Genomic DNA, 22336 nt, shown 5'->3' on the forward strand with positions numbered 1-22336 from the left:
TCCTGAAACATGTAAGATTTGAACACTCAACCTTCTGTCTTCCAATCAAAAGCTTATTACCCTAAAGCTATCTGACCTGACACAATGATTATGTTTTTGTGAAAAAAGTCATAGTATAGCATGTCGAAAAAAAAGTGATTAAAAAGTCATAGTATAGTAAGTTGAAAAAAGTCATATTAGAGCATGTCGAAAAAAGTCATACTATAATATGTCGGAAAAAGATATGAAAAAGTCAGAGTATAGTATGGTGAAAAAAAGTGATAAAAAAGTCATAGTATAACGTGTAGAAAAAAATCATAGTATAGCATGTCAAAAAAAGTGTTAAAAAAGTCATAGTAAAAAGTGATAAAAAAAAGTCATTGTATTGTATGTCGATAAAAGTCATATTATAGCATGTTGATAAAAGTCATGGTATAGCATGTCGAAAAAGTGATAAAAAAAGTCATAATATATATATATATATATATATATATATATATATATATAGTATGTTGAAAGCTGTATGTATCTCTCCAAAGCAGCAAGTTGGGAAAGAGACTGATCGGAACAAAAGTGTTCTTTTCATCTAATTGTATTTTTCCTCACTGTAATGTAGTCTTGAAACAAACTGCACCATACAGAATTTGAACACTCAATCTTCTGGTTTCCAATCAGTCTCTCATCACCCTAAGCTATCTGACCTGACACAAAAGTTATGTTTTCGGCATATTTGTCTCTTTCACTTAGCATATTGGACCTCAAAACTTTCCAAAACATGTAAGATTTGAACACTAAACCTTCTGTCTTCCAGTCATACTCATATTACCCTAAGCTAACTGATCTGGCATACAAGTTTATGTTTTCAGTGTATTTGTCTCTTTCACTTTGCATGTTGCACCTCAAAACGAAAATGAAATATAATGAAATACATACAGGATTTGAACACCTGACCTTCTGTCTTCCAATCATTCTCTTATCACTCTAAGCTATCTGACCTGACATAAAATTAATGTTTTTAGCTTATTTGTCTCTTTTGCTTAGTGTATTGGCCATCACTAAATGAGACACATAGGATATGAACACCCAACCTTCTGTCTTTAAGTCATTCTCTTATCAGTCTAAGCTACGTGACCTGACAGAGCAGTTTCCGATTTCAGCATTTTCGTCTCTTTAACTTAGGACATTGGCACTCAAAACTTCCTGAAACATGTACGATTTGAACACATTGAACCTTCTGTCTTCCAATCAAAAGCTTATTACCCTAAAGCTATCTGACCTGACACAATGATTATGTTTTTGTAAAAAAAGTCATAGTATAGCATGTCGAAAAAAAAGTGATTAAAAAGTCATAGTATAGTAAGTTGAAAAAAGTCATATTAGAGCATGTCGAAAAAAGTCATACTATAATATGTCGGAAAAAGTGATAAAAAAAGTCATAGTTTAGCATGTAGAAAAAAGTGATACAAAAGTCATGGTATAGCATGTCGAAAAAAGTGATAAAAAAATTCATAGTATGTCGAAAACTATATGTATCTCTCCGAAGCAACAGGTTGGAAGAGAGACTGACAGGAACACAATTTTTTCTTCATTACTGCAATCTAATTGCACTCTATAGGATTTGAACACTCAACCTTCTGTCTTCCAATCATACTCTTATTACTCTAAGATATCTGATCTGATCTCTAAGCTAACTGTTACAGTTAAACAGTTATGTTTTGGCATATTTGTCTCTTTCACTTAGTATATTGGACCTCAAAACATGTAAGATTTGAACACTAAACCTTCTGTCTTCCACTCATACTCTTATTACCCTAAGCTAACTGGCCTGACATACAGGTTTATGTTTTTGGCATATTTGTCTCTTTCATTTTGGACCTTCAAAACTTAATGAAATATATATATATGTTTTGAACACCTGACCTTCTGGCTTCCAAACATTCTCTTATCACTCTAAACTGCCTGACCTGACAAAGAAAAGTTATGTTTTTGGCTTATTTGTCTCTTTCACTAATGTATTGGATCTCAAAACTAAATGAGACACATAGGATTTGAACATCCAACTTTCTGTCTTTAAATCATTTGCTTATCACTCTAAGCTATCTGACCTGACATAAAACTAAATTATTTTGGGATATTCGTCTCTTTAACTTAGGACATTGGACCTCAAAACTTCCTGAAACATGTAAGATTAGAACACTCAACCTTTTGTCTACGCTAAGCTATCGGACCTGACACAAAGTTTGTTTTCGGAAAAAAAGTCATAGTATAGTATGTCAAAAAAAGTTATAAAAACATCATAGTATAGTACGTCAAAAAAATCATAAAAACGTCATAGTATACTATGTAGAAAATAGCCATAGTAAAGTATGTCAAAAAAAGTCATAGTATAGCATTCATAAACAAGTTTATCATATTTTAGTGTAGCTGTGCATATGCTATGAATCACCTTTAAATGAGTATTTGCTCAGTAATTTGTTATAAAATACTGCAGTTATGGTGTGTAACTGCAGGCAATTGCTGGGCTTGCAGAGTTTGATTCAGTATTACTTACAATGCATGCTTTTTTTTTTGGGTGTACATTCTTTTACTAAATATTTCTGTGTTGTAAATCTTTATTCATACTTTCTTGTGTACAGAAAGAGAAATAGAGATCTGACACATTTCCTTCTTTCCAAACATTTTATTTGAAAGTCTTAACATTTATTTGCGCTAAATATTTTTGCAAGAATTTACTCAGGGTGTGTGTATTTTCTTCCCCTAAAAGAGAGAATCAGATTATAACACTTTTACTACCTCAAAAACTGCAACCCAACAGCTGGGGAAGTCTTTGGTGTTGTTGGGTTTTCCTCCTGATATGAGGTGTAACATCTTCCCTGTGTTCCCCTCCCTCTGTTTCTTCCTCTTTCTGACTGAAGTTCAACAGGACTATGGGAATGATTACTGAGGAGCATTCTCCAACTGTCCTCCTCTCCTCTCCTCACCTCACCTCCCTCCACTCCTCCCTCTGTGCCCTGCACATAAGACTAAAAACGGAGTTGTTTGAAATTGATAAATTATTTCTTCGACGCCTCCATATTTCCTGATGGATAATTACTCCTGGCCCTGGTGTTTGACCTCTAACCCTGCAGCAGCGGTTTTTAGATTTTGTTTTTACAGAGACCTTTTTTCTAAATTACTCTTGCGACAAACACTTGATTTTTGTTTGATCTTCTGTCAAATTATTTGGATTTTTTAAGCAATCTCACCGCATGGAAATTTGTATTCACTCATTTAAAGTTAACAAGTGATTTTAGTCAACTCTGTGTCCTCATTTAGGTCTGGCGTAAGTTTTTAGAAACATTCCCACCAGATTTAAGTCTTCATGCACACAATGCTCTGTGATTCCTTATTTAAATAGAAACTGGATTCATTTCGGCTATCAGTTAACTTGCTTGATAGATTTGGGTCGTTAATCTGGCTGCTTCATCATTTCCAGTCTCTGAGACAAAAATGGATTAGCTTACCTTCCCACATAACAAGAACAAAACCCCAAAACGCTGCTGCGATGATCACCGCCACTGATCTCAGTGACATCTGTCAACAAATTCTCGTGCACACAATGGTTTGCTGCAGCAGCCTCCGCTTCAAACTCAAATCTCTACGAAAAAATAATCCCATTTTTTAAAGCCTGATGGATCAGCTAAATAGTGATGAATTGCTTTGATGCTGATTAGCTGCATTTATTACTGAACAACACTTCTATTTGTACATCTCATGTACTGCTAATGTGACCCAGATGTGATCTTTTCATTTCTGGAAAAATTATCAGATCTGGGCAATATGTGGTAGCCCACAAACAAAATTTCATTAACATACTTTCTCATTAACCTAAACGTTTGGACTATCGTAGGTCTCAAATCTGCCTGTGCAACTCCTATTCAACTTGTTTTGTAACCTTTTAACAGCACACTGCTCCTTATTGCTTTTAAGTGATGGTGGCTTTTAAGGTGGTTTAGTCCAAACGTCAGCCTTAACATTGCTCCATGTTCCCCGTGGTGGTGGTTTTATGTTAGCTGCGGTGATCCAGAAACATTCACTCAAACTGACCCTAAATATTCCCACCACCCCAGTCCAACCCCTGCCTCACGGCGGCTACCAGCCCTACAACCAGCCGTACAACCCTGCTGCAGTGGCTTACAACAACGACCAAGGAGGCGAAGACGAGGAGGAGGAGGAGGAGGAGGAGGGAGAGGAAGAGCAGGACCCCTATTACCGTGGTTACCCCCCTCAGTACTACCCCCAACAGCCCTCACAACTGGCTCACGGCCACCATGGTTACCGCTCGAGCCCCACCCACTCTGAGGACACGGAGGTGTGGTCGCCGGGCGTCGCCAGGAGGTTTTCACGTGATGTTGTCGTCATGGAGGAGAGTGAGGAGGGAGGACTTTAGAGGAAGGATGGACTCACCTAAAGTGCTTGAGCCCCGCACGCCACCTACACACACACACACTGATATTCACACATGGAAACAAATCAGACACTGACATGCACACACGCACACACACGCACACACACGCACACACACACACACACACACACGCATCGTCCCCCATCTGAAACTATGGTGAGAGCCTCCCCCGCCTCCCTGTGTATCCAGTGGTTTGCTCCATCTGGTGAAACAATGTAAATAGCTCTGTGGACTCTTGTATGATATCTCTGTGAAAAAGGGGGGTCCGAAAAGTGCCTGATCTATGTTTGCATCGTCCAGTGGTAATGTAAAGGTAAGACCTGTTTCTTCCCATCTCACAGCTGAATTCAGGACTAAGCCCTTCTTTTTGTGTGAAGCTGCATGTCTCCTGCGCATCTTGTTTTGGTTGTATGTAACTAGATTATTTTACAATTCAAATGGAGGACGTTGAGCTGGCAACATTTGTAAAGTTACAGGCTGCTTTTTATATTGATGAATCACGATTCCCCGCCTTCCATGCTGTCTTTATGTCCTTCTTGTCTTCTCGTTCTTGAAGTGATTTTCTCCGTACAGTATTGTGTTAGGTTTGCTTCTTTTTACCAACTATTATTGGAGTTGATGCCCTGAAATTAACTGTAGAAGCATACCATTTCTGTTAAGTTTAATATTACCTTAACAATATGGAACACAATCAAATGTATTGCTTTTTGTTATTCACAGAAGATCTGACTTCCATCACATTTTGTCCTGCAATATTTCCTTCTGTTGCTACATAATGAACGAGGTCTGTTCTGGGTTTTAATACTCAGATTCTGTGCTGTTTGTCTTGTGTTGCTGCCCCAGTTTGTTTTGTTTATTGTTCTTATGCAGCCGGGCCTGATTACTGTGGAAGCCGCTTGCTCACTGATTGACCTCTGACCCCCTGTTGGAATGAGACCTCCAGTTATTATTAAATACAGTCAGCTGGCTCTCAGTTAAACCAATTAGGATACACAAGTGTAAACTTTACCCCTCCTGCACTGCAGTCTGAAAAAAGAAGCAGTAAAGTAACTAAAAGTTGAGCTGAGCTATTTGAGAAACTGTCAAAATTGAACAGATTTAATAAGGAATGTGTCTCGCCACCACACCCCTTAGTACAATATGAACTTATTTATTTTGTATTTTTGATTTTATAACCAATAAATCTGTAATGAGAATATAAAATGTGTTTTAGCTCATTTGTTCAACTTTAATGACATGAAAAGGTCAAACTTAAACTAGCTGTTACACCATTTATGTAGAAAGACTACTTAACAAGAACAGGTTTATTAAATTGTTTATTAGCCTATTTTACAACTCACATAAACACAATTGGACATTTCTAACACACTGACAAGACTAACCACACTGATGGCCTGAATGTCGTCATAGTAAAACATTAATTGGGGTTTTACTGTGAACCCACAAACCTTCAAAGGCAGGACCGGCTAACAGATGTCATTTTCATTGGCCAGATCGGATCATTTCATGGTTGTATAATGAGAGGAAAACTCACAGAATCTGATTTTCTCTGATCAAAGCTGAGCCACATGGTGAAATCTCAAGCTGTTTCTGGACAATTCAGGTCTGCTGTCGAGGGTAATACAACTAACAGCGAGGTATATTGTGTGTAGAGGAGCACAGAGTTTGTGTTGATGATGTTGGCATCCCGGTTATGACTTGTGTTTTCAAACAGATAACATCTCGGCGCAAATCCTTAGCATCATAATGAGAAATAGAATCGAGGATGCTGTTGTTTTCAGTGTTGCGTGCTTTGGTCACGTCAGGCAGCCTCGATTTCATTTCATCTTGTAGTCTTCAGGTCTGTGGAGAAAACACAAGACAACGCATTAGTATGGGGAGGCATAAGAGTCTGGGAAAAGAACATGGAGAGAAAGTGACAGATGACAAACCACGCACATCTTATCTTTTCTTTGCAAAATGAGACCAGACACAGCATCCTATTTTTGTGTTTTTTCCCCTTTAATTTTGAGCAGAGATTGCAGCAGACAGATATTATCAGGGCATGCTGTATTGGGTTTGATAGTAGAAAAATGTTAGCAGTTGTAATAGCTCTGCCACCAAGCTGTCAATGTTCTGTGTCTGAGCACCGTGTGTGTGTGTGTGTGTGTGTGTGTGTGGGGGGGGGGCTCCTCTGCTCCAACGTTTTCTGAGGGAATATTAACTGTGTTTAATAAAGGGTAACAATTGAATCGCCCTCGATGACCTCAACCCCATCTCCCCTGACACACACACACACACACACACACACACACACACAGACAGACAGACAGACAGACAGACAGACAAATCAGGAAAATTAATATTGCAGAGTGTGAGTGAATATTAACTAGGCTAAGGCCCATCCCTTAAATAAACCAGGATTAGATTGACCTTGGCGATCACACAGCGACAGGCCTGAGCACACGTACTGATTGGCTGAGCAGATTGGACCAGTAAACAATAAGAAGTGGCTCATTTATCACCATGCACACACACTCTGACAGTGATGCTGAACATAATGCAGACATGCTGTGCGTGTCTGTACAAGGCACAAACACTAAGAGGACAGTAACTGAATGAAAACCGTTTTTGGCTCAGAGCCCTCTGAGTGGTATCACTTAATAAATTTGAACCAAATGTGGGTTATGTTTGAAGTACCAGATGGAGGGGTTACCTCTTCAGAATCACTGAAATGCTGTCAGCATTGTAGTAATTTTTAGGATAATTTGTAGACACTAAAATTACAACAAAGCATCTCAATTGCCTCTTGTGGCAACTCACCATGCAGATTTGGTTTTAGATGTTCAGGTTTTGAGAGTCTGAGATTTCTGCTGCCACCCCAATACAATGGAGGTGAAAGAAATTTAGTGCTTCACAGCATTGAAATATCACATTTAGAAAAAAACAATTCAACAGCAGCTTTGTTTCAAGAAATAATGTCAACGTCCCTATTGCTCTGGATAATCTACAGAACATGCTGTCCAGTAATAGTTGGGACTATTTCTTCTTTTTCTGGATTGGCCAGGGTGACTGGGACATTATTTCTTGAACGATGTGCTGCTATTCAATCTTTCTGTAACCATAAACAAACCTCCATTCACCTCCATTGGGTTGGGCTGGAGGCAGACATTTTGGAGGTTGATATCTCAAAACATGGACAAATAAAACCCAAACTATCTGCATGGCTGGTTAACTCTAGCTGTATGAGAATTATATTATTTGGCTCAATTGACTCTAATATCATGACAAATGGTTCTGTCATTCCACTCATCATTTCAAGCCAATAATTGTTGGCAAAATCAATAATGTAATACAATTCAAAAGCAACTACACAAAATTGCATGTACAACCCATGATGGACAATGTAGAGAAACACATAGAAGTTGCATGACTAAGTTCCACAGTACTCAAATCCTGGAGAGTCAAAAGTGTACTGACTGCATTAACAGCGGTGTTACTGTATATTAGACTGTGATGCAGCTAAAAGTTGAGCCACAAGGTGTAAAGCTGTTTATATTTACCACTTTGTCTTGTTTTACGAGCTGACCAGCAGTCACAACCTCTGAGCAGTTCAAATTAAGACAACCAGCGGACTTGGGTGTTATAATGAGATGTGGATGACGAGAACCAACCCTGACCTGGATAAAGAGCTACGAATGGCTGGCTGGCTGGCTGGCTGGCTGGCTGGATGGATGGATGTTAGTGATGAGCGGGTGGAAGATAGAAAGCTCTCAGTCAACCTATCAGAATGGCGTTTATTACAGGTGAAGCCAGAGAAATGCAACAGGACGACATTCTCATGATCAGCAAGCCACGGGTCACAATGTCAGTCTAATCTCAGGCCAGACAATAACCGACTCAAAAAGCCATGAATAGGATTATGCCAAATAGCAGATGCTCTCTCACACCACACAGAGAAACCTCATATGTACAAACAGGAAGTGGTGGAAAAACAGCTGACTTTCTCCACGTTTGTGTCATTTTACCATTTATATTCAAATGCACAACAACTAGGCCGGGGAGAAACACAGAAATCTTTGCGATACAAAGATTCTGTTAAACAATACAACTGAACTGCTGACACACATCTACAGAGCACAACCTGAGTGGCCTGTTATATTGCATTGCCCTTCAGTTATATGTTTGATAATAGCATAAAGTACTATGGCCTTAATTTATAAAGCTCACAAGGCACTACAGTATTCAGCTATCAGAGCACAACACAGGAAACACCACAAAGACTTTTATCTATACTGAATAAAAATGTCAACATGGGGAAAAAGGGTCATATATTTAAGTACTACAACTATATGTGAGTTCCTATGACTGGATTCCCACAGGAACAGAATCATGTGAGTTTTTAACCTTAGATCTTATTCCAAAGAATCAAGTGGCTGCTCGTCCAACAGCCAGTCTTTGTTCTCTGTGCCTCATGTCACATACTGACAGCTCTCTGTTAGCTGACAAGCATTCACACCACAGCCACATGTGTTTGTAGTTACAATGAAAAATGTTGCATCTTACTTTTTTTATGCATGATTGAAGTGCCAGAGTGAAACTGGCCATAAAAAGGCGGTCTGCACGCTTTAGAATTGGATCCATTAATACATATGTTGTGTAGTAAACTGTGTAAAAGCGCCTGCACTGTTCACTGCTGAAGGTCGGGCCAGGGCAATACGTGAGTCCCTCCTTACTCATTAACATAACAGACTGTACTGCGCTAGTTAATGGTCAGTGACACGCCACCTACTGTGGCTCTCCTCTAAAGTCAAGTTCACCGTATCGTTGGTACCTTCACCATCTGCCGTCAGATTTTTAAAGCTGCAATTCTTTTGAATGCAAAATATGAAAATGTATGCATTTATCTCGGTCAGGTTTTCAGTACCTGTTTTAGAGTATTTGAAATAATGATTTCTTTTTAAAGATATAACAGCATAAAATATTCCAAATAATCTAATGCTACTTTATGACAACTACTGTATCCCAAAGGCAGGGTGTTTGGCATACACAAAGAGGGTGTGAGAAGTAGAAATGTGACATGGTACTCAGATCAACATTGCCCCCTTCTGCCTGTTCCTCATCAGCACAAGACACAGAAATATGATTGTGTGTTTGTGTGTGGATTACTCATTATGGTGCAAAGGATGAAAAGATGAAGAAAGGACTCCTAAGTGCGGAATTTTTTAAAAGTATGTCAGGCAATTAAAAAAGTCACTAGAAGTTAGAAGTTAAGGGTTAGCATTACCACAAATGTTTACATTTGGAATTTTCTGTTTAGTTCAGTCAATTGAATACAAATAGCACTAAATAGTAAGTATGCATTTTTGTATATTATACGGGTATATTTGATCTGTATTAGCATTTATACGCAGTGACACCTAAGTGTGCACTGTGTGCATAGACAGTGTCATTAGTGTGTTTGAGAAGAGACTGTATGAGTGTTTGTGTTTCTACATACGGTGTCCACAGCCTGGGGAAGGCGTCTATCTCCTCCTGCGTGTACTCGCTGAGTTTCCTGGGGATTTCTCTGGGCTGTGGCAGCTCCTCCGTCAGGTTGGCTCGGATGTCTTCTGGCAGCTCCTAGTGAGGGGTGGACAGAGGGGACATTGAAATTAAACTGTAAAATGTGGGCAGGACAAGAAATTCAAGGAGAAAGGAAGGAAATGAGACAGATAAAAGAAAAAGAAGCTGAGAATAAAGAAGAAGTTACCATTTCCACTTTCCAAAATACTCACAGGCAACTTTACAGTGCCTGATCTGCTCTGAATTGGAGATGAGACTGCAGACATTCACAAGCCTCAGGAAGCCCATCTGCTTGTAATTAGGGATGCACACTGCACAACATCAATTCTGATGGTGTATATCAAGTCAGGACCAAAATAGAATGACAGGTATCTGACTTCCCTCACTTCTATATTCTGACATCAAACACCTCATGTATTACATTACAAGTCAAAACTCAAACATCTGATTTTCTTCCAATGCCTGAAATGAATGATGTTCTCTCACATGGATAAAAATTACATCCAGTTAATATTTGGGCAGGCCGCCAAGGTCAATTAACAGTCAAGTCCTTTTTTATTTATTTAATTTATTTATTGCAGAAGCTGTGATGTGTGACGCCAACATCATTTTAAAACAATCATAATTGAATGTTACCTAATGCCTGCAGATCACTGCACCACCTTAGCTGCTAAATGCTTCACTATGTTACACATGCTGGTTGCTTACTAAGTCCGTCTGCTGTTTGGTCCTGAGCAGGTAGTGTACAGTGGCTTTTTAGAGTTTTGTTGCTGAAAACATCTGTCTGGTGCAAATTAAAAAAAACGCTGTTGAAGTAATGCAGAACAGTGAAGTTGCGGGTCGTAAAACCGAAACAAAAAGCTGAAAGAACTCCGCACAACTGAGGCGAACTGAGTCGGCTGATCTTGCTCTGTGGGTTTGTCACTGTGACACTTTCACATAAACACAGGCATTTGACCTGTTGTTAAAATAAAAATATTGACTGATACAGCTTTAACTTATAGAAGAGTGAGAACGAGTTAAAGTGCTTCTGAAACAACCGCACAACCAGTGGGGAAACACACACACACACACACACACACACACACACACACACACACACACACACACACACACACACACACACACACACACACACGGTGAGACAATGTAGATGAAGAAAAGGACTAATACTTTCCTCCATCAAGGGCAACAATCACGTTGAACTACATATATTAATTTTATAGTAATTAACTGATATTAATTGTAAAGGTGACCTGGATGAATAAAACTGGTTAATTATTTTGTGTCAGTGTCTGCAAAATGATAGCAGTGCTCCTCATAATGTGCCCTCTTTCTGATTGTCCTTAATAAGCCTGGTTAATTAAGGTGTAAGGGTGGCAGTCTGAAGACGCCTCAGCTTGGAGAGATACGGAGAAACTGGACTTACGTCATCAGGAAAGATGTGTAATCGTTGCATCATGGTGCGGCGGTGCAGATTCCTTGGCAGCATACCGTAAACCGCTAACTTCACGATCTGGCGACAAGAAGCACGTTGAAAAGGTTGACATACAATCAGCTCACTGTTTTTCTTTTCTTTTTTAAGCCAGTGTCTATAGCAACCGTACATACTTTTTTCACATTTGCATCCAAAACTGTTTCTCGATGTGAGGCTTGTTGCACAAATGTGAATTCGACTTGGAGAGAGTTACTGGACTGAGACATTGGAGAGAGATGTTGGACAGAGGCTGCGCTGACAAATCATTCATCTGTCCAACTCTGTTTCTCGCTCTTCGCTCGCCAACCTCCAAACCTCATTATAACTAAACCACCGACAGGACACAAGTACAGTATGTGGTCACCGGCTGAATTAAAACCCGCATCATCAAAGAGCCAACAGCAGAGAAAATGTCTCTTCTGGTTTTAAACTACAGAATGGAAACCAGTACAGGTCATTCACCTATGTTTAGGGTTTCCCACATAGCAAGAGCATATTTTTATAGCCTACGCGAGCCACACGTGGAAAAAGTCTACAAACCCCTTGTGTATGGCTCTCATTCTGCTGTTGTAGTTGACATGTTAAACGATTCTGAACAGCCCTGTTGCTAGTGTGCAACATCCAATCACTTCTGACCTGTGGTTAAATGCCCCTTGTGTTCCTTTGATTAGTCTGATGTCTGCTGTTGTAGAATACAGATCGAGTGGGAAAAGGTCAGACAAATGCTAAAATGAGGCCATAGACAATAATCTAATGCAACAATAAACAAATATAAGAGTAGACAAATAGATCTTAGCACAATGCATGTGAAGACTTGCAAGTGGTAAAAACAAACCCAACTAACCCAACACAATGCTAGTGTTAGTGGATATGAGCCACAGGAGCAGCACCCTGCGTCCACTGTGAGATGTCAATCAACATTTTATAAGCTATAAAAAATGGAGCTCCCGACCCTGTCTGTGGCACAAAACTGCAGTAACTCTAAGGACCCCCTAGGAGTCCCTGACCCCCTGTTGAAGATCTCTGCTCTAAAGGTTCATGAGTGGGCTGTTTCTCTCTTGTGACAAAGCCTCCATGTTTTGCAACACAGACGTCAAGTGCCAGTGGTTCGTCAAGTACAGTATGAAGGTCACATCAAGTTCTAAATGTCAGTATAACTACATATGTAGCGCAGTGAAGTGTCCCTAAACCTGAAACCACGAATATGCAACACAACCAAAACCCCAGGGGTTATCTTTGAACTGACATTCTTTTTACAGAGTTTCAAAACGCACCAACCACCACCACCACCACTGTAAATCCACTGCAGTTTAATCGCTGTTCTCTGCACTTCATATTAGTATGCATGAGCAGCACATATGAAGGAAGGGATAAATGTCAAACCACGAAGCACCTGCTCTACACAGCATGTAGCAGACAAAGAAATGAGACTAATCTCAATCCCCAAGAATGTGGGTTAAATCATACATACAGTATAATAAAAAAACTCATGGTGTAGGGAATGTGACCGTGGAACATCTGAGGTTTTAGAATTCTTTCTAAATAATAATTTAAAAAATGGAGAACACTGATGATGACACTTACAGCTTTTGGGTCTTTTTGGTGCAGCTGGGTAGCTGTGACCTGTTTAAATCCACCTGGATACCTGAAAAAGAGAAGCTCGGTCAGTCCTTGTTTCTTTGAACATGTATCAGATGACATGAGACCATTATTCTCTAACATCCCTAAAACTTCTCTGGTTTACAGCTATTAGATATATATGAAAATAAAAGTATACATATATCGTTACCAGACATGACAATATCTTCTTCTAAACAAGTGATGAATATATTAAAGAGCGTTCTGTTTTTATTCTGCAAATCTAATCACATCGCTACTTGTGGAAAATGGAAATGCATTTTAACGGCTTTTCAGCAGTCAAGGGATATTAGAGCATCTAACGCAGACCTTACCGTGTGCCCCTATAAAGTGCCGTATTACAAGCAAACTTTAGAGAAATACAAAACTAACCACGCCCAATCTCTAATGCGAAGGCACTAAGTACTATGCAGGAAATCGGTCATTTAAACCAAACGTTTGTTGTAAATCTCTGAGTCAAGAATAAAAAATCAACATAACTGACCACAAAAGTTTTAGTATAGACTATGAATGTGGCTACTGAGACATGCTTTTCTTGAACATTTTCTGAGTGGTTCATGGGCATTGAAGAACAAAGACAAATTGGAAATAGAGGAAAAACGTAAAGGAAATGTGAAGTATCATGAAGGAGTATGCACTTACCCCGTGTGTGATGAGTAGACTTTCTGCTCCCATTTGTTTCCAGAGAAAGCTATGTGTTTGGTGTTTATTACTACTACATGGTCACCACAGTCACCTGCAAAGATGTTCAGAACAAGATATTTATTTTCAGGTGTATCATTATGGTAAAAATGATGAAAAGAAATAGTTGACTATTTCAACAAAGAGAGAGACAGACACGGCTGGTATGCCAATGATAATACCAAAAACAGCAGCTAGTTTGCTAGACTAACAAAGACTTATCCTCCCAAAAAACCTATTCTGACAATGTCACTGTATTAAGTTGCTGTGTTCTGTTGTTTATCCTCTACTGCCATCATATGGCCGTTCCATGTCACAACAAGAGTGGGTTGTGGTTTAGAAAGAAATTGAGGTTTATACGTAGCGTAAGGGTTATATTACAGTTACTCATGACCTTATGTGTGCGTCCTGTGTCAGATTGGACTCCTACTCACTCAGTGCATGGTAGATAGGCTTGTGTTTGCCCTGTAATCTAACAGCACACATGGTCGCGATCTTTCCAGGAGGCTGCACCCTGGCATCGATCAGGAACCAGGAACGAGCAAATGTCGCCCATTGCTGGAAGAAGAAAGAGAGAAAGTATGTGTTCAAAAACTGACAGGCATGGGACCATCACAGGTTTAATGGTATGAAAAAGAAAAGAGACCTATATTTTCTGTGACAATGGCCTCTTCCTGAAAGACAATAGGTGCTTTCCGACTGGATAGTACTTGTACTTTTTAGAGGAAAAGTACACTTCTAAGCAGTTCTAAGAACTACTCTCCCCCCAAATGTTTTTTTTCCGTTTGCATTCCCACTGGCCAAGTGGCCATAGGGACTGGTAGGAGGGGTAAGGGAGTGACGCAAGCACGGCAATGGTCTTTATAGCATTGTCACTAGACCTTAGCGCCACATACAACAACAACAAAGCAGCATGGAGGAGGTCAACATGGCCAGCAGTGCCTGCACCGCCGCATCAGTCCACTTTTCCGAGTTCCGCATTCCGTCCACTCTCGTAGTAATTCACGTAATGTTTTGCTCAACACCGACGGGGCTTTATTATACTCGGAACAGACCCCACCTCTGCCTTCGCTGTGGACGTGTGTGTGTGTGTGTGTGTGTGTGTGTGTGTGTGTGTGTGTGTGTGTCACGGCCGGCGAGCCGCAGGACACGCTTGTGGAGTTTAACTCCGAAAAGACAGTTAACCACAGGTTCCCGTTAATCTTATGATGGACATGTGTTGTGATATTTAAACAAACGAACCGTCAACGGCGAAATAAAAGCCTCTTATTTACGAGAGCGGTCTGAGAGACCTCCAGCTTACAGCGAGGTGTCTGAGCAAGACTGGCTGAGCGACGAGCTAGAAGCCGGGGAAGGCGTTTGCTGGCTGTTGCCTCAATCATTGGAGCTTCTCAACTCCGAAAACTTTGAAGCAAATTGTCAATTTGGCATCAATTTTCACAAGACTGCCTATATTCGAAATCTAAACAGTTAATTTCTCGCCTAAAACCTTGTCAGAAGTGAATTTAATGATGAATAAGATGGTGAAAATTGTTAAAAATGTCCCGCTGTTGCTCTGTCTGCAAGTTCCGAGTTGGCAGTGGGTGTGACTTATAAGTTCGACCAAGCAAGTACAACTAGGAAAAGGGAAAAGGGAAAAGACCCTGCTCTGAAGTAGGAGCTAACAAAGTACGCTACTGAGGCCAGAGGAACTTAAAAATCCCCAATTTTTTCCTGTCGGAACACAACGAAAAAAGTGTTCTAGGAATGTTAGTTCCAAGAACTGCAAAAATCCCTCCGGTCGGGAAGCCCCTATTCTGACATGTCTTTCAGGTGATGGCGCAGTGGATATGACACATGCCTTTGGTGTGGGAGATCTGGGTTCGACTCCCACTGTGATACATCAACCAATGTGTCCCTGAGCAAGACACTTAAAGGGGTGATAGAATGCAAAACTGATTTTACCTTGTCATAGGTGAATAACGACAGTTCGGTGGGTAAATAGGACATACATAGAAGCTCAAAATCCCATTGATACCCCTATCCTCTGCAAATCTCACATTTTGAAACTGCTGCTGAAAATGGGCGAATCTCAACAAAGCTGGAAGTTGACGTAAACATCCCAACATTTGCATAGGCTACACCACTGACCTGAGGTCAGCTTAGTCTTCTGAATCTAGCTAGGTCATGCAGATCTCCAGAGGTCCGCTATTTAATTACTAAATTCACTTCTGAGACTTTTTTATGCGAGAAATCAACTATGTAGAGGTCAAATATGGGCCGTTTTACGAAAATTGATGACTAATTGCAAATTTTGTCAGACTGTGTGTCGGAGTTCAGCAGGAGCTCAGCAGGCTACGTGACAGCAGCCGGTGCTGCCTTGTCGCCCGGCGTGTCCTATTTCATAGACTCGCTGTGAGCTAGCTGGATCTCCGTCACGAAGGGAAGCCAGCAGCGCTCCATACCCGCGCAAAGTCACCGGTTCTGGGTTACTGGACCTAAAAATGCCGAGGCCCTGATGGAGCTCCAGGGCCTGCAGCTAGCCGCGATCTTTACCCATAGTATTGAAGGGACAGTAGCAGCTAACGAAATCCCTAATGTTCACAAAAATGCATTAAATTGAAATCGGACACCATAGTTAGCTTTATAAGACCTTGGGGTATATGTTATATAAGTGGCGTGACGAAATTCAAACTGTAAATATACTTTAATTATGCCGAAAGTGAAGCTAACTAGCCGCAATCTGTACACATAGGATTGAAGGGACAGTAGCAGCTAACGAAATCCCCAATGTTCACAAAAATGCATTAAATTGAAATCGGACACCATAGTTAGCTTTATAAGACCTTGGGGTATGTGTTATATAAGTGGCGTGACAAAATTCAAACTAAATATCCTCTAGTTATGCCGGCAGCTGGCAGCCAGCCAGCTCCGCGGAGCCCCGAGCCCCAGTAGTCCAGTAGCCGAGAAACGGTGACTTTCACTGGGTATGGAGGTTGCCGTTTTCTCGTCAGACTGTGTGGAGCTCCTGAAGTCCGACACGTCTTACCAAATTTGCAATTAGCCATCAATTTTCGTAAAACGGCCCATATTTGAGCTTTATATAGTTGATTTCTCGCATAAAAAAAGTCTCAGAAGTGAATTTAATAACGAAATAGCCCGACAAACAACGTATAACTTTGCAGTGTCTGAAATATGCATAGACAGTATATAAGAAATATGAGACCTGCTGTCTCGTCTCCAATGTGTTTCTATGGGGTTCGCTCAAACCAATCAGTGCGCAGCTCATCTAAATATTCATGAGCATACCATAGTTGGAAGAAAAGCTCTTTGTTCCAAATAGAGCCATATTCACAGTGTACTTAAGGGCCTAATAAAATAGCATTCGGGCAATTTTCAGCCCAACCAATGTTACATACCCTATTAGGAGACCTTAAGGAACAGTGTGAAATACCCTATATAATCATTCTATCACCCCCTTTAACCCCTAGTTACTCCAGAGGTGTGCAACCTCTGATATATAGCAATTGTAAGTCACTTTGGATAAACGCGTCAGCTAAATGACATGTAATGTAAAATGTCACAGTAGGGATAGCACAGGTGTAAGTAATAAAACAACTGAGGCTGAGTTCCATTTAGCTGCTTCAGTTTCAGGGTCCTAGTATTGTGCATGCTTGCATTGTCACGGCTTACTCTTTAATACAAAGGAGTCATCATTAATAACACCTGTGCTTTTACTACTATGACAAGTGACAACCTGAACCTAAACCAAATAAAGCTTTTTGGGTTATCCATGAACCGACAGTATCACACTAATTTACAGAACGCACCAAACACCACCATCCCAAATACACTGCTGGTCAATCCAAGTTCTTCTTTGTACTTTGCATTAACCACATATAAAGAAAGGGATAAGTGTCTGCAAAAAACTCCTAAGTGGCAGACATAGAAATTAAGGTATGATGGTGTGTGTGTGTGTGTGTGTGTGTGTGTGTAATAACAGTTCAGATTCAGAATCGTTGGTGGTTTTCAGATGCTCGACTAAAAAGCCAGAACAATAAACTCTGACATAGAAATTAAAATCAAATCCCCTATTCCTTTTTTCTGTCATTTTCTTACCAAAGTTAAAATGAAAACAAAAACAAAGCTTTAAGCTAGCATCATTTGACTGTTAACATGTTATGTGAAGGTTTACAACGTGGTTTGACACCTGTGTATTTCTCGAACTCCTGAGGGCAGTTCACTTGTTAACGTTACATTACTAACCGTTACAATAAAATGTATACCGTTACATTAATATCACTCACACCGTGGCTAACGTTAGCTCGTTAGCAACGCACGTTAGCTAACGGCCTATTTGTGCTTTAGCGTTACATTAACCTAACGCACATAACGTTTAAATTGGGAGATAAAAATGTATAAGTTCTACGGTTGACGTTACCTGGGCAGATCTAGAGAAACTTGACATTTCGATGAATCTACCAGCACATCCTCAAAACATTTGACCCTTAACCAACGTGAGTCACGGTCCGTTTGGTAATTTCTCTCAGTTGAAACACGATATGAGACTTCACTGTTCCTATATTACGGGGTTTATGGATATTTAGCTCATGTATCAACATATACCGCAATTTTATGGATACGCTCCAACTAAGTGTTAGTAAATCTCACGACACACTTTAAATAAATGCTCAAGGATAATTATTTTAGCATTCATTTAAGTTGCTGTCGAGTAATAGTTTCTACCCGGTCCTATTTTGACGTCGCACCTCAACGTAGTTACCACACTTCCTTCCCACGACAGAAAGAGAGCGGGGAAATTTGACAGCCACTGGTTATTTGCTACAAAGCAACCTTAGATTTGACTTGTTACTGCACATTAGAAAAGGGGTAGTTTGTGACAGTTTGTTTCGCGAGTCAAAAAGCTGCTTATTTATCAAAACGTTATCGATCTAACCCAAAATGAGAACTTTAGAGGAGGTTCAGGCCACTCTGCAGATCGCCAAACTAAAAGAGGAAGATCTACAGAAAACAATTCACTGCCTGTCTTTTGGGGAAAACGTTTCATCTGCAGACTATTGCCTGATGGAGCTGGACGACACGCTGTGCAAACACATAGAATCTGGGGAAAGGTAAGGTATTAATGATGTGTATAAGCGTGCCTATGTGTAACACAGACATTAAGGTAACGTCATTGTTTGATGTAACTGTGTGTTCTATGTTATTCTGTTCCGTCTGGTCATTTCATTTAATATCTAAAAACATAATGTAGTCAGCTTATTTTGTGTAGATTGACTAATGAAGTAATAATTTCCGCAGTAGGCCTACTATTAATTTAAACCTGGCAAGAGCACGTCTGTAAACTACTGTCTTTCCTTTCTTCTTTTTACTTGTGTAACTCAAATTATTAATGTAATTGAGGATATTCTAATTTAAGCTGATGTGCAGTGTAGTGGCCCAATATGCATTATCAGGATGGATGTAAAAATATGTAAATGTAATTAATGAATTATAACTAACAATCATTTTCCCTTTTTCCAGTCTAGTGATTCGAGGGGATACGGATGAGCGTGCAGTGCTCTGTAGTGGTGACAAGACCTATGATTTAAAAATAGCCGATACATCCAACATGCTGCTGTTTGTACCAGGATGCAGAACACCAGACCAACTAACCAACAGCCAGGAAAGCTCTCATGTGGTGCACACTCAGGTATGGAAAGGACACACTTTACCTGCCTGGTAAACTGTAACACCCACACAAACAGACCCAACCTACTGGGTAGTATATGCACAAAATGGTTAATTGCATGTATGACCTACATACACTAACAATACTGCTACTTCTGTTGTAGATCTGGGGATTTTGTAACAGCTACTGGGAACTGCGGAAACACCGTCCTAAACTGAAGAAACTGAAGAAGCTTTTAATGGAGAATCCTTATGAAGGACCTGCTTTAGGGGGGCAGGAGGAGAATACAGAAAACAGGGTAAATACATATTATACAGTGAAGTAATTAACCATCATATCCTGTAGGACTGTGTAGATATAGGTAAAGGGCTTATTAGAAGTTTATGGCTTTAAAACCATAGATGTTAGTAGAGCTGACTGAGATGACTGTTACATTTTGAGTGTTTTAATGGTAAGTGTCCCACTTCTTTTAAATGTCATTGTAGCTGTTAGTAAGTATGTGTTCCTCTGTTACCAGTACACAATGCAGGATCTGTTGGAGAGGATCCAGGCCAGTGAAGAGGAGCTAAAGACCCACTTAGAGACCATCCATGCCTGTCAGATAGATGGTAAACAGTGACATTTTTGAGTAATGTACTATATTAATTGATAAAGTTGCTTTTGCTGAAAAGTAACAAATAGGTAGGAAATCATTGCCAAGGTTGTGCTCCTGGGAGGTACAGTGCCGTGAAGATGCTTTTATAAAAACAATTTCTCTATTCTTACCTATACTTAGTAATATAAATAACAAAACATATACTTACCAGGTGTTTAGAGAGAGCATTGTTTCTGTCTTCTAGGCTACTGGCGCATGTTGGACTTCGACTACGAGATGAAGCTGCTCGGTCATGTGACTCAGCTGGTAGATTCTGAGTCCTGGTCCTTCAACAAGGTTCCCCTTCAAACCACTCTGGATGAGTTAGCTCCACTGGAACCCAAGTAAGTTAACAAATGTGATCCTCATGCTCATGCAACAGGAAAAGCAAAATATTAACAGTTTAAACTAAAAGAGTTGATTTTTAGTGGTGTTGAGGCTAAGGCAACTCTCTGGGCATCTATTATGAAGCTAGATAAGTCTTAGCCAGGTTCCAATAATGATTCTCTTCTTTACAGAGAGATGATCGAGCACTGCTTGAACTGCTATGGGAAACGCTTTACTGAAAACGGTAAAGAAAAACAGACCAAACTGAAGTTTTTAGAAGTAAATTGGTAGTAGAACCCTACATAATAATGTCACTATGAAACTACACAGTACTAACATCTCTGTATCCTCCTTCCTCTATATAGACAACATTTTTTATGCACTGCATGAGGATAAAGTATGTCGGGGCACAGCGCTACTGCTGCTGCAAAACGCCATCAAGTTCAACCTGAAGGAGTTTCAGGAAGTCTGGCAGCAGAGCGTTCCAGAGGGCATGAGCACAAGACTGGACCAACTAAAGGTTAGCCTGTACCTCTCTTATATACTTAGTTTTGGGGCATTTTAAGCCTTTATTATATAGGACAGCTGACGATGTGAAAGGGGAGAGAGTACATGTAGCAAAAGGCCGCAGGTCGGAGTTGAACCTGTGCCCACTGCAACAAGGACTGAGCCTGTGTAACCTGTGTAGCTATCCAGGCGCCCCTCTTTTCTTTCTCTTCATGCTGTCTCTGATTATAAAATAGCACAATGGGTTCATGCATAATTTATAAAAGTCAAATAGGTTGACTACAGTAGTAATATCATAGAGCGCTATGGCTTCTAGGAGTCAAAAATCCATTTAAATCACCAGACTCTTCTTATCTTATTGCTCATTTCTTTGCATGTGAGGATTTAGTTTCCATCTGCCTCTGACCTAGACTGAGAAAACATGAACAACAGTCTCAAATCATGCTCTTTTAATAAAAGAGCGACTTGCTGCAGATGTTTCTCTCTGTTCATTCTTACTGACTCCTCTTGAGAAACTGGCTGCAGTGCTGACAGCGGTGTAAATCTTCCAGAGTGTCGCCCTGGTGGACCGCAACTCCCGTCCAGAGACCATCTCCCTGCTGCGGGTGGAGGATCTCTCAGAAGACACGCTGGAGCGCTTCAACCACCTCTTCACACTCAGAGAGAAATGGACAGAAGACGACATCACGCCATACATACAGTAGGTGTCATCCATTCAGGACATTATCGTAATAAAAGCAAAAGAATAACCATAATGACAGGAACCTTACCATTTATGTGAAATAAAAGTACATGAATTTGTCTAGTTGACATAAGTGAAAAAACTAATCGCATAAGTTATACCTTCGGCTATCTGATAGATCATAATGTGTAATGCTTCCTCCCTCTTCTCCTCGTTCAGGGACCTGTGTGGAGAGAAACAGACCACTGGAGCTTTACTGACCAAATATGCTCGATCTTCAATGCAAAATGGGATCAAGGTCTTCAACTCCAGAAGGCCTGTGGCTACATGAACATGTGAACTGTCCAGTTCTGAATTATTTGACAATGAACATGGTCATGTTATGTTAATTCCCAGAGTTACTATTATTTTACAAATAATTTTCCCTAAAAAATCCTTGTTAGCATTGTCAACTATCTCACAGCAGTTTAAGTAGCTAGTTTGTAAAGTGTATGATAACAATAACCACTTAAAATTAAAGTTATAAAGTTTTTGTAACTAAAACTAAACTTCAGCTTGGTTATTTCATGTTTTGTCTGTAAAAGAAAAATGCTCCATGTTGGTAATAAAATAAGTAAACTGACGATTCAATTTCAGATAATTAGAATTATGACTAGAAACAATGCAAAATACCCACAAACGTATTGTTGATATGTTTTTTTGTAACTCTGGTCCACACCATAGACCACTCTAGTATAGTGGGTGGCGGTAAT

At 40.0% G+C, this 22336-nt stretch overlaps 3 protein-coding genes across 5 annotated transcripts in view; 2 read left to right on the forward strand and 1 right to left on the reverse strand.

The window, feature by feature from the left end:
• col14a1a (collagen, type XIV, alpha 1a) overlaps nt 1-5629 on the forward strand; it is a 146116-nt gene extending 140487 nt beyond the window's left edge. Inside the window, exons 48-49 of one of the 2 annotated variants that reach the window (XM_036006281.1) lie at nt 4089-4503; nt 4544-5629. In XM_036006281.1, coding sequence (XP_035862174.1) covers nt 4089-4408 — 320 coding nt within the window. In that variant the 3' untranslated portion in view covers nt 4409-4503; nt 4544-5629. Of the gene's footprint in view, nt 1-2894; nt 4504-4543 lie in introns of those variants that run through there. The other variant, XM_031298735.2, reaches the window with a different exon arrangement.
• A 100-nt stretch (nt 5630-5729) lies between these two features.
• On the reverse strand, nt 5730-20365 carry mrpl13 (mitochondrial ribosomal protein L13). 2 transcript variants are annotated; one of them, XM_036006287.1, is made up of 7 exons: nt 20238-20365; nt 14201-14324; nt 13728-13821; nt 13032-13092; nt 11400-11486; nt 9906-10027; nt 5730-6268 (listed from the first exon to the last, which is right to left on the reverse strand). In XM_036006287.1, exons 2-7 carry the CDS (start codon nt 14250-14252, stop codon nt 6244-6246), a joined length of 441 nt encoding a protein of 146 aa, XP_035862180.1. In that variant the 5' UTR covers nt 14253-14324; nt 20238-20365; the 3' UTR covers nt 5730-6243. The 2 variants fall into 2 exon arrangements, with proteins under 2 accessions (XP_035862180.1, XP_031154598.1); XM_031298738.2 differs by lacking the exon at nt 20238-20365 and adding an exon at nt 18187-18322.
• On the forward strand, nt 18511-22204 carry dscc1 (DNA replication and sister chromatid cohesion 1). Its single transcript, XM_031298737.2, has 9 exons — nt 18511-18877; nt 19287-19455; nt 19598-19732; nt 19952-20042; nt 20274-20412; nt 20587-20639; nt 20761-20915; nt 21454-21602; nt 21804-22204. Exons 1-9 carry the CDS (start codon nt 18708-18710, stop codon nt 21913-21915), a joined length of 1173 nt encoding a protein of 390 aa, XP_031154597.1. The 5' UTR covers nt 18511-18707; the 3' UTR covers nt 21916-22204.
• Nucleotides 22205-22336: the final 132 nt, after the last annotated feature.

Source organism: Sander lucioperca, chromosome 10 (assembly GCF_008315115.2).
Source record: "Sander lucioperca isolate FBNREF2018 chromosome 10, SLUC_FBN_1.2, whole genome shotgun sequence".
NCBI lineage: Eukaryota > Metazoa > Chordata > Actinopteri > Perciformes > Percidae > Sander > Sander lucioperca.